The sequence below is a fragment of the Alosa alosa genome, chromosome 1 (assembly GCF_017589495.1).
Source record: "Alosa alosa isolate M-15738 ecotype Scorff River chromosome 1, AALO_Geno_1.1, whole genome shotgun sequence".
NCBI classification, from domain to species: domain Eukaryota; kingdom Metazoa; phylum Chordata; class Actinopteri; order Clupeiformes; family Clupeidae; genus Alosa; species Alosa alosa.
In genome coordinates this window covers 50,029,310-50,042,037 of record NC_063189.1, presented here as the reverse complement: position 1 = coordinate 50,042,037, position 12,728 = coordinate 50,029,310, and the positions used below count along the sequence as shown (strand labels likewise).

At 41.0% G+C, this 12,728-nt stretch overlaps 1 protein-coding gene across 12 annotated transcripts in view; it reads right to left on the bottom strand.

Moving 5' to 3' along the window:
• Positions 1 to 12,728, bottom strand: part of obscnb (obscurin, cytoskeletal calmodulin and titin-interacting RhoGEF b) — a 191,499-nt gene that overhangs the window by 160,762 nt on the left and 18,009 nt on the right. For 11 of the 12 annotated variants that reach the window (XM_048246060.1, XM_048246078.1, XM_048246143.1 and 8 more), the window contains exons 10-12: positions 8,812 to 9,090; positions 2,615 to 2,893; positions 557 to 835 (exon numbers count right to left, since the gene is read on the bottom strand). In XM_048246060.1, coding sequence (XP_048102017.1) covers positions 557 to 835; positions 2,615 to 2,893; positions 8,812 to 9,090 — 837 coding nt within the window. The remainder of the gene's footprint in view (positions 1 to 556; positions 836 to 2,614; positions 2,894 to 8,811; positions 9,091 to 12,728) is intronic. The other variant, XM_048246127.1, reaches the window with a different exon arrangement.

The window sequence follows — 12,728 nt, the reverse complement described above, 5'->3', positions numbered from 1 at the left end:
GGACCTCCGCTTCGCGTCGGACGGTTGCTTCGGCGAAGTCCCATTTATTTCTGATAATGGACGCATCGAAGGGCATTATCCCGTTTATACCATGGTCACTTACGAAATAAATAAATATGAAATCAATTATTAATACTAAATGAGTTTTATATCTAAAATCGTTAGTTTTTTCAGCTGTTTAGGCTACAGTTGATTCCATTGTTGGGAAGCCTGCCTCCAGGCTCAACCGTCGTCCTACTATTGTTGTTATAGTTACCATTCATAAGCATTGATATGGAACGGCGATTAAACTTTTTTTTACCAGATCTACTTCATAGGTGTAGTAGATCACTTTTTAAACGACACCCTTTTCAACCTAGACCATGGTATAACCTGAATTATATCAACAACACTGTTGACTGCAGATTTTGAATGGAATATCTACATACTGTACTCTTGAAAAGGCACATTTACTGCCGCCAAAACTGCTGTATTTCAAAACCTGTGTTACTACTATTGGGAAGGCCTGTTGCGTTTCCACTGCACCAGCTGTAACGTTGCAAAACTCACTACATACCTGCTACGTGAATCTCGAACACTAGTTTCTCTTTCCCAGCTTCACAGATGTACTCCCCAGCATCCTTCTTCTCCACACTGTCCAACACCAGCTGACGTGTTTTACCCTTCATCTCCATGTGGACTGTTTTACTTGAGCTCAATAGATGACCATCCTTGTACCATTTGACTTCGGTCTTTGAGTTGGCCACTTCACAGCTAAGAGTAGCTTTTTGAGAAATGGCTGCTTTAACCTCCTTTTGGACAGACTCCCTATTAGCAAAGCCAGTTTCTTGGATTTCTGAGACAGAATGACATAGCACACAATGGTTGAGTATCTTTTAAAAACAAAATTGGAAATGAGAAAATTATGCATTTTTTGGTATTTATCAATGGGTAAAAAAAATTAATTTGATTTGGTAATTCACTTTTCATGGAACAGCCTATAGTCATGTATGTTTAACATTAAAAACTTTAGAATATAATGCGGTGTGCTTTGCTGCTTTTTTCATTTCTAAGAATCTCCAACAAATGTCCTTGTTTATGAGGGAAAATCCATTTGAAATAACCTGAATTGTATCACAACACTATTGACTACAGATTTTGAATGGAATATCTACATACTGTACTCTTGAAAAGGCACATTTACTGCCGCCAAAACTCCTGTATTTCAATACCTGTGTTACTACTACTGGGAAGGCCTGTTGCGTTTCCACTGCACCAGCTGTAACGTTGCAAAACTCACTACATACCCATACCATAGCTGCTCGCTATTTTTCTCCTGCGATAGAGATGACGTTGGTTAGCTTTACTGCAAACTGCTTTTCACTCTCCTTAGAGAACGTTTACAATGTCAATGTCAAAACATAATGTTAAATAGAGATAACATCATGTTAAACTAAGTTAACTTTTAGTTATCTCCTTTGCAGCAGATCTAACGTGAACATTATGCGATCCATTTAATTGGGAACGCGTCTGCACTCACGAGAGGGAGAGAGAGCCACAGGTTCCAGCTGGCTTGTCATTGTTGATAATTGATATCTCCTTCTTACAAGAAACTTTTAAAAGGAAATCATGAAGGCAACAGTAGTTCCCACTACTGACCATTTAAAAACTGTGAGAGGGCCCAGCCATAGGTACAGCACTAGCTATAGCGGAGCAGGCAGAAGATCATTGAGAAATAAACGTGAATTAAAGCGACTGTCTTAAAGCGACAGTGCACAATTTATACATTTGTTAAACAGCATAAAATGTGCAGTATTTTTAAGCAATTCATATTTTAAAACAAATACTTTTCGTGGTGGTGGTGGTGGTGGTGGGGGCCAAAAAGTTTGCCCACCCCTGCACTAGAGGGTGACAATTTTTCGTGACTCCCACGGGTCACGGTATTCCCGCGGGAGTCCCGCAGTACGGGACTTCACTGTTGGTAATGTGATAGGGACGAGATAGAGGATAGAAATAAACAGGAGCGGACGGGAGCCGGAGATTAAATTTACAAATGAGGTGAGTGTGCCCAAGGATTGCGAGACATTTCGTTTTAGAAAAAGGTAACCACTTACAACTCACAATACATTTGTTGATTGGCCACTGCTAGCTGCAGAGTAGCCTATCAGAGCAAGACAAAGCAGCTGCCCTGTTCACAAGCCAATCAATCAGTGTCAGTATGCGGAAGGCAGCGAATCTTCTAACCTACCCTAAATCAATAAATGTGTGTTTTGAGTGTGAGAAGATCTCCGTTAGAATTACGTAATGAAATCGCCTAGGTCTGGGTAATGCATGTATAGTGTAGCCTATATTTCTGAGGCAACCTCAGTGATTTGACCGCGATTAACCAAACATGCTACAGAGGGGCAGAGTCTGATAACTTTAGACAACATAGGGAACGAAACGGGAGCAGGACGGGCTTCGGGAGTCTTTTTCTTGGGATTTTGCAGGACAGGATTTTTTTGGGGGGGGGGGCAGTCACGTGATCGGGATATGACGGGAGTATTTTCATGGGATTGGGATGGGAGCGACAATTGATTCCCGTGTCACCCTCTAGTTTCCACTGCACCAGCTGTAACGTTGCAAAACTACATACCTGCTACGTGAATCTTGAACACTAGTTTCTCTTTCCCAGCCTCACAGATGTACTCCCCAGCATCTTTCTTCTCCACACTATCCAACACCAACTGACGCGTTTTACCCTTCATCTCCATGTGGACGGTTTTACTTGAGCTCAACAGATGACCATCCTTGTACCATTTCACTTCGGTCTTTGAGTTGGACACGTCACAGCTCAGAGTAGCTTTTTGAGAAATGGCTGCTTTAACCTCCTTTTGGACAGACTCCTTGTTAGCGAAGCCAGTTTCTTGGATTTCTGTGACAGGATGGCAGAGCATACAAGTGAATATTACCAGATAGAGTCATTCAGGTCTCACAATTCCCATACATTTTGGTCTTAATTTTCTATAGTTTTATCATAAACACTCAAGTTGTAGAAATGTACACCTATTTTCAGAGGTCCACTCTGTCAGGTAAATGTCCACTCTGATTTCCGACAGGGTGGACGATGACAGGGTGAATGTTTTCACCTTCAGTTTATGTTTTTACTCACAAAAAACTGTCACTGGGTCACTATCTAGACTTGGTATAGAAGAGACTTTAGTATAGGTCTGAAATAGTATATTATGAAAATATTGTATTCAAATAACTTCTGGCATATGTTAAAGCTTGGGCAAAGCAAGTAAGCATACAAAGACAATTTCCCACCAGTGATGAGAGAATAGAAAGTGTTTTCCTGATGTTAGTAGAGAGGATGGCCTCTTCTTAAAAAGGCAATTTTCCCAATATGACATGGTGGACAATCATTTCAGGGACACACAGAAACTCCTCTTTAGTAAATAAAAGCACTATTCTTATCATCAAATTATCAATGCACTCAAGTGGAGTAATATCTTGTTTAGCAAAACAATAATTTGAAAGCAAAACTTTTTGGATTTTGCCCGTTCAAACATGCCTATAGAAAAACCATATCCCAAATGCATGCTCGTAGGTAAGCTTACTTTAAAAATAGGATGATAGGGAAAAACATCATTCCAGCTAGCTAGCTGGCATCCGTTACACATTCAATAATAAATATCGAAAATTATATTATAATACATTAACCTATAATAAATGTGCAGTGAGCAGAATTTAGGCATGGCTACATATGACATTAACAGATTAAAATAATAATAATAATAAAATAGGCCTAAGCCTAACCACTATTTTGAGTTAAAGCTATATGTTTATTGTTAAGCCTATGAATAACTTCATGATAGAGAAGACAACCCATTTTGTAGAATGATGCATCATCATATGAAATTTGCAATAATGTGAGTCAAAAACAATCTCTGGTAGCCTATAAGTGATATCCATGCTCTGCCACTCATGGTCTGTTGCTGATCAAAGTCTATTACATAGCTCTGATTTAAAGCTATATGTTTAGCCTATTGAATAACTTAATGATATACTGTAGAAGACAAACTATTTTGTAGAAAGATGCATCATCTGGTGGGCAGCATAAGTGGCATCTCGCTCTGTCTGCCACGCGTTTTCTTTAGCTGTGTGGAATTCGAAATGTCCTGTGTGGCATTCGAAGCGGGAGAGAATACGAAGTCGCCAGTCATCATCATCAATGACTATAAACTTGATGTCAACCATCAGTTCACCTACTGTGGATCCACCATCTCCAACTCCATGCTGAAAGAAAAACTGTATCACCATATTCATTCATGGAGTAAAACTGGACGTGTTCCAAATATTCTGCTTTGTGTGTGTGTTTAATGCTGTCGCTAGAAAAAATGCATTTTAAAATGAATACGGTGCCGTGAAAAGGACATGGTGGGGGAAAATTATACATCGAGTGCACGTTTGCATGTTGCAGCGGCTAGGGTTCTCACAAAACTAAAAGAATTGACCACATTACTCCAATACTTAAGTCCCTGCATTGGCTTCCAGTAAGTCACAGAATTGACTTTAAAGCGCTTCTGCTTGTTTATAAATCTAAATGTTTTATAAATAAATGTTTTTACATTTTTTATTGCCCTTTTATGCTTTTATGTACCATCACCTTGTGTGTTTTATGTTTTCTTCTTCTTATTATTATTCTTTACTTTTTAAACTATTCTTTGACTATTCTTTTGCCCTTCTATGCTTTTATCAACTATTCCTGTTTGCTTTTGTTTATGTAAAGCACATTGAATGACCTCTGTGTATAAAATGCACTATATGAATAAAGTTGACTTGACACGTTTAATTAGACAAGTGCATGATTAATAAAACTTTTGTGCGCTTTAATTACATTGATCGCACGTTTTAATAAAACGTTGCCATGCTTAATAAAACATTTGTGTTTAAATTACATCGTTCCCATGTTTAATAAAACGCTTGTGCGTTTAAAGTAAATCGTTCCCACATTTAATAAAATGTTCGTATGTTTAAAGTTCTCACGTTTATTGTTGCTGCCTATGTGGTGTCAATAATATGTAATGTGTATTTATTTAATTGTATTTTTAATTGTAATGACTGTGTACGTAATTGCGTGTAGCTTTTGTGACTGTCATGAGGCAGAGGAGCTGTGATGCATCTGGCTCGCTCCGTGCCTGAGCTGTGTTTTTTTTTCTTGCTCATCATCAGCAATAAACATCAAAAAAAGGTTGGTTGTTGCGTCCATCATTTCCACAATACACAACGCAGAGTGATCAGGGGAGAGACGATCTCTGTTACACTGGTTTAATTAAATGTGGGAACGTTTTATTAAAACATGGGAACAATGTAGTTAAAACGCACAAACATTTATTTATTTCGTTCTCTTGTTATATTAATCGTGCACTTGTTTAATTAAACGTGCGCACAATGTATAGGCTATTTTTTCACCACCATGCCCCCTCCACGGCACCGTCCACGAACTCTTTGATTTAGCCTGGGAAAACCCAGACGAACTTCCGGCAAATTTGGGATTTTGCAACTGAGAAGGGTCTGGTGTCAACTGGGCTACTCTTGATTAGCATACGTTGTTGTGGCAGCAAAATACTCCCTCAACTGCTTGTTGCTGCCAGCATTTTTTCTTAAAGAAGCCCTATGCAGGTCTGGTTATTCCTTCACTGTTTCTGGGTTTTCGCCTGATTTGGGCTCGCAATTTTCACGACATAGCTCCCCCTGCAGCTTCGGGAGCAAGTGACTGCTACGCTAAACCCCCACTAGCTACCGAGCTAGCCATCAAGAAACCAAGCTAAACACATACAGGGCTCACAATAAAACGGTCGAGCAAACACATTGTTCAAGAGACTATCAAACCACATTACAAAAACGAAGTTCACTCAAGGGTAGGCTAATTACAATTTCAACAGCAACAAAGCCAAGTCGGTGTCCGTTTTGCAGTCTTCTTAGACACTACAATCTGACTACATTTTCGAGACGCGATTGGATACTTCCGGCTGAGTCACATCCGGATTTGTTCGGGAAAGTTGCATATTGCATATTTAGTTGCATATTGCATATTTAGAAAGTTGCATATTCGTTTTTTCCGCGGAGAAGCACTAGGGGGAGACGAAGCACCCACCAAACGACCCAAAAAGTGTTGTAACCTGCATAATTAATGTAATTTTTGCTAAAATTGTTGCATAGGGATTCTTTAATAGAAAAAGTAGCCTGACAGACTTTTCCTGTTAAAAAAAGATGCCAAGTGTGAACATTTGAACACCATGAAGGTTTTATAGACTACAATCTTGGGCTATGCACATACTGCTCTATGAAAGGGAGTGCATCTAAGACAGGTGAGAAAACGTAAAATTTCCCATCACTGATACATCTATTGTATCTTGGGCATATCCTGGCAAGACATGGTGCCATGCCTTGTGTCAACCTTCCTAGCATGCTCAGTCAATGCAGACAAACTACTGGTTGCCCCCAACTGCTTTACGAGGACATCTACTTGAGAGACTTGAAGGTGTTCAACAGTGATTGAGTTCAGGTGGACTTTACGGCAAGCCACACAAAGAGGGACTCTGGCACAGCACCTCCAGGTACGGGAAGATAAACCGGGGCTCTAGAGCTCACATGCGACCAAGATTTTTAAGGGTGTGACAATTTTTTTCCTAGGTCGCACTCAGTAGCGGAGTGGCAATCGGGAGAGTCGGGACTTTTCCCGATGGGCCTGACATTGAGCTGTTAGCCGTGAGTTTGCGTTCTTATTATCTACCGAGGGAATTCACGTGTGCCATCGTTATGACTATACATCCCCCCTTCATCTGACGCTGAGACAGCATGTGACGTCATTACCTCAGTTACTGCTCGACTTCAAACTCTGCAACACTACCAACTTTTCAGCAATATGTTAACTGCCACACCAGAGAGAATAAAACACTGGACTTGCTTTATGCAAATATTAAGGGTACCTACAGCTCTACTGCCCTTCCCCCACTGGGTAGATCTGACCATAGCCTGGTTTATCTTACCCCAACCTATACACCTGTTGTTAAGGAACAGCCTGTGACCGGAGTGTTAGGGAGTGGTCTCAGGAAGTGACTGAAACACTTCAAGATTGGGTTGTACTCTGTGAGCCCCATGGTGATGACATTAATTCCATGATTGCATAACTGAGTACATCAATTTCTGTGTGGATAACATCGTGCCTACCAGGACGGTGCGGTGCTTCCCTAACAACAAGCCATGGATAACCAGGGACCTAAAGGAGCTGCTTAACAGAAAGAAGAGGGCCTTCAGGGATGGGAACAGAGAGCTAATGAGGAGTGAGGAGTGTGCAGAAGGAATTGAAAATAAAGTTGAGGGAGAGCAAATAGGCATATAGGAGAAAGCTGGAGTAAGCTTCAGCAGAACAACATGAAGGATGTGTGGTTAGGAATGAAGACCATCACTGGGTTCAAAGCGAAAGGGGCCGAGGATGAGGGAAACCTGAACAGAGCCAACAAGCTGAATGTGTTTTTTAACAGGTTCAGCACAGGACCCCCTGCTTCCGGGGCAAGGTTCCAGTGCTGTGGAAAACATCATGTATCCAGTGCCCAAGAAGTCTTCTCCATCCGTCCTCAATGATTACAGACCAGTGGCGTTAACATCACACTGCATGAAAGTGCTGGAGAGACTGGTGCTGGCACACCTCAGTCCTAAGGTGGCCACCTCAATGGACCCACTGCAATTTGCCTACCGACCTGAGGTTGGAATTGAAGATGAGATGCCATCAACTACCTGCTTCAGTGAGCCCACAACCACCTGGATGAAGCTGGCAGTGCAGTGAGAATAATGTTCTTTGACTTCTCCAGTGCCTTCAACACCAAACCTGTATTGCTAAGAGAGAAGCTACACCGGATGAACCACTTGCTGTGACACTGTGATTGAGAATATTCACCAGCGCTTTGCTGCAAGTGGAAAACTCTGCACCGATTTTGCCTGCCTTGACCCAAAAAACTTCCCAGAGATAAGGGAAAAGGGTTTCATTCGATCAGTGATGCAAAACCTCAGCAATGTTTGCTGAAATTTGATTTAAGGGCCACTGCTGGCACTTTGCAGGCTGAGCTGTTAAGCCTTGCCAGACCGTGGAAAAGACTGAAACTGTCCCCTCTGGAAGAATACGGTGAGGACATACACAGAAGATGAGGCGGATGATGCATCTGAAGGCAGTGGTAATGAAGACACATATGATGTGGGAAGGGCCAGAGCTGGTTAATAAGAATGTCTGTATGTATACAATCTGCCATTTATGTGTATCTTGTCCTGGCACAATACAATCTGTTGACAGATGCATACCATGTCATTGGACTGGCCTACACATTTCTGTTGATGTTATCAACCACTCAAGTGGCCTGCAACAGGAGCTTTTCCACCCAGAAGTTTTTGAACAGATTTAGGAGTACTCTAACCCAAGCGCATTTGGAAGCATTTATGCTTATGTCACCAAAGAAAGAACTTCTGATGTCCTTGGACGCTGATGGGGTGATAAACAAGGTTGCAGAGACCAGTGACCTACTGAGACGGCAACTCATGTTTTAAGTGCATCCTCATCATATTGCATTAATGAAAAGACTTCCTATTGCCCACTAATAGCAACAAAAACAAGAGCACAAACTTGTTTAAAGTAACATTTAAACGTAAATTTAAACATGAGTAATTTACTGTGCTTTACTTTAGTCATTAAACAAAGTTAAATTAAATGAGTGAGATTCACCAAACTTTTGCAATCATACAATAATGCAAGTATTTTAATGATATAAGCTATATTTTAAGCAGCATTTTTCATACCTGCTACATGAATCTTGAACACTAGTTTCTCTTTCCCAGCCTCACAGATGTACTCCCCAGCATCCTTCTTCTCCACACTGTCCAACACCAACTGACACGTTTTACCCTTCATCTCCATGTGGACGGTTTTACTTGAGCTCAACAGATGACCATCCTTGTACCATTTGACTTCGGTCTTTGAGTTGGCCACTTCACAGCTTAGAGTTGCCTTCTCAGATATTGTAGCTTTAACTTCCCTCTGAATAGACTCTTTGTTGATGAATGTATCCCTTTGAGATTCTGAAGGAAAGTGGCAGATTATTCATTAATATCATAATCACTGTTATTTAAAAAAAAAATTAAATATATGAATCCACATGAGTTTACGATTGAGAATGAATTGTGAACGTTTTCGACAGAAAACACCACATAACATTTAAGATGAAACAAGGAACAGAACAAACCAAAGACTGTTGACTGTAGACTAAAGACTGTTGGGTTTATACACTCAGAAAACACACATTGTGACTCTACAACTGCGAGCATTAACTTATTGGTTTGGGGTGGGCAGAGTGTGTGAGCCACGAAGAGGACATAACAGATGGAAAATGTTATGAAAAGACAAGACTGATAGACTGGAAAGGATGGATTTCTGTCTCACAATGCTTCAAAACAAACATAATTTGTTCATCAACAACTGTGAAAAAATAGCTAATAATTTCCAATTCTCTACCTGATACTAGAATCTTAAAGATCATCTTTTCATGTCCAGCTTCACAGGTGTACTCTCCAGCATCTTTTTTCTCCACACAGTCCAACACCAGCTGACGAGTCTTGCCTGTCATTTTGATATGGATGGCTTTACTGGAGCTCAACAGATTGCCATCCCTGTACCATTTCACTTCTGTCTGACAATCATATACCTCACAGCTCAGAGTGGCTTTCTCGAAGGTGGTAGTTTTAACCTCCCTCTGAGCAAAGTCCTTGTTGATAAATATGTCTAAAGAAACATGGAATATGCCCAAGGGAACATCAACATTTCTGCTTGCAAAATATAATACACATTTAAGTAGTGGTCCTGTAAAAAGTCATTGCCAACTTCGCCATATCAGAATCAGACTGCACTTGACTAAAACCATAGTCCGCTTTCCTCAGGAGTGTGTACACAAACAATATTCTCATTTTACACTTCTCGTATTATTCCATTTTCAAAATCGATGTCACTGTGCAAGCATTAAAGTTATAAGATATATATCATATAAATAACAATAAGAATGCACACCCTCCGAGGTGCTGGCAAGGGGAAATAAACTATAAAAAACTTGGTCACCACACACTCTGGGCCCTATCTTGCACTCTGGCGCAATTGACTTTGTATATCGGCGCTTGTATCATTCCTATTTTGCATCTGACGCACAGTAGACCTTTCCCTCCACCGACACACGTCGGTAAATTAGGGAATGAACTTGCGCTCCCGGGGACGGTTCAGCGAAAAGAGGAGCCGCGTTCCGGCGCAAACGTTCCCTGGTGCTGTTTTGCAGTTTCAGAAAACAATTCTGCCACAGACCAAGAAAAACCTAGTCTAAAGTCAGTGGCACGTTATTCAGATGCTATGTTAAGGGTGCATGCATGGCCACAGGGCATGAATGCTATGCACACCCATTTACAGACACCCTCATGCTCGCAACGATACATTCAAAGTGTTGATAATATTTGTCCATTTCCCGGTTTCGTTCGTGCATTGGTCACCTAAAAAGTAGCCTATAGTACAACAACCACATGCAATATCTTTACAACAACAACGTCTAATAACACCTATTCATTTGGACAACTTTTTACAGCACTATAAAGGCTAGTATCTTTCATTTTGTTCCAATGTATCGCTGTGTATGGCTTTAAACATACATCAAGCTTTATCATCAGCCTAAGCATTATTCCAGCTGTAACGCTAACGTTTTGACAAGCACCCCAATTTTGCCTACCTTGTTCTTGCCTATCTGAAAAAACGTTTTATATCCATGATGGCCTTGAAGTGTTGAGTTAGTGAATTAGATCAGCTTAAATCAGCTTATTGTGTACTGATAACCAGCAACCATAGATAGTAAAAGAAAGCAAGTAGCCTAACCTACAACTTCTGTAATTGCTGCGTCCGTGTGTTGTTCTCTCTCCTTCTCAAACAAAAGTTGTGTGTGCATTAAGTTGATTTTGATAATGTGTTTATAACTTTACTTTACAGAAAATATTGTAAATAGCCTACTGTCATGCATGGTAAACACCCCGACAAACACGGGACATCCCCCGGACCTTATGTGGACATTCACAACGTCCCCGATTGGTCCCCAACGTCATGTTCTCTAGTGGACGTTCCGTTGACGTTACTGACGTCCGGAGCCGGAGTTATCCTTTGGTTATTGCGGGCCATCCGGTGCCGGACTTTCTGGGGACGTCACCGTCAGGTCCCTCGAATGACATTCGCATTTCAAAGACGTCCTAAGGACGTCCTTGTGTGGGTCCGACAACAACATTATACCGGGGACATGTTTGCCCATGTTAACAAAGAAAAAAAAAACTTGTAATACATTTTTTGTTTGTCTTGATGTAAGAACCTAACTCCTCCTAACTCCTGCGGACTTTCCCCTAAAGATGCCAGCTGCAGCAGCAACATTTCCGGAAAGGTACTGGCTTGATGAAATTCATTCTGGACTCTCTATACGACCACATAAAGACCTCGGGATACTTCGGTTTGGCTTTAGGGACCCTCTACTCACTACCACGTAAGTGTAATGTTGTTTGGAACTGTAGAAGAGGTATAAAAATAGTGTTTTGTAGCGGCGAAATGACATGCCCTGGTCACTAACAGGCTAACGAGTTTTGACTAAAAACGGTAAAATCGAACTTTCTCAAAACACATCCGAATGACATGATTTTGATGTCAACTCAACGTATGTACTCCCAATCATCATAAATTGATCTAAAGTGCATTTTACTCTGGATAATTCCTTTAATAAACAGCAGGTGGAAACTCTTTTAACTACATTAAACTTAACAAGTATAAGTAAGTATAAGTATATATACTTTTTTGATCCTGTGAGGGAAATTTGGTCTCTGCATTTAACCCAATCGGTGAATTAGTGAAACACAAACAGCACACAGTGAACACACAGTGAGGTGAAGCACACACTAATCCCGGAGCAGTGAGCTGCCTGCTTCAATGGCGGCGCTCGGGGAGCAGTGAGGGGTTAGGTGCCTTGCTCAAAGGCACTTCAGCCGCAGCCCACTGGTCGGGGCTCGAACCGGCAACCCTCCGGTTACAAGTCCAGAGTGCAAGAAATAAAGAGGGCAAGAAATAAAGGCCTGCCTCGAATACAAGCATGCCCCAAATAAAGGCCTGTGCCTTGCAAGCAAGTAAATAAAAGACCCTGGCCATAATTTGAGGATTTACGAGTCTGTCTCCTAAACATTCCTCACCCGTTATCCAGACATGCATGAAAACATTTGAAAACAAAAACTCAGCCATTGGTTGTTTTGAGAATGATGACTTTCTCTTCAGGATTGTCATAACCGGGTTTAGTTAATGATCAAGCTATACTAGACCGGTTTCAGGTCCCTAACAACCGTAGTCAAGAACAAACTCAGAGGACAAGCGCTAGTTTGTTTACACGGACAGCGCATAGAAAGCAAGCTGGCTGAACTTGATATAAGATGAAGAATAAAAGCATATTGCCTAAATATTTCGATATAGCCGAGTCTGAATTGTTTTCATCTAGAGGTGTAGCGGGTTTACCTATGAAAAAGAAACAGATGATTTACGAAAGGTAGGCTAAACATTTGGCCAGTCACTGTGAAGGTTGGTTAGGCTTTGACTGCACAAACATTAGTTTAGATTTACATTACCTACTCAAAGGCTACATAATGACAGGGGTGGGCAATCATTTCCC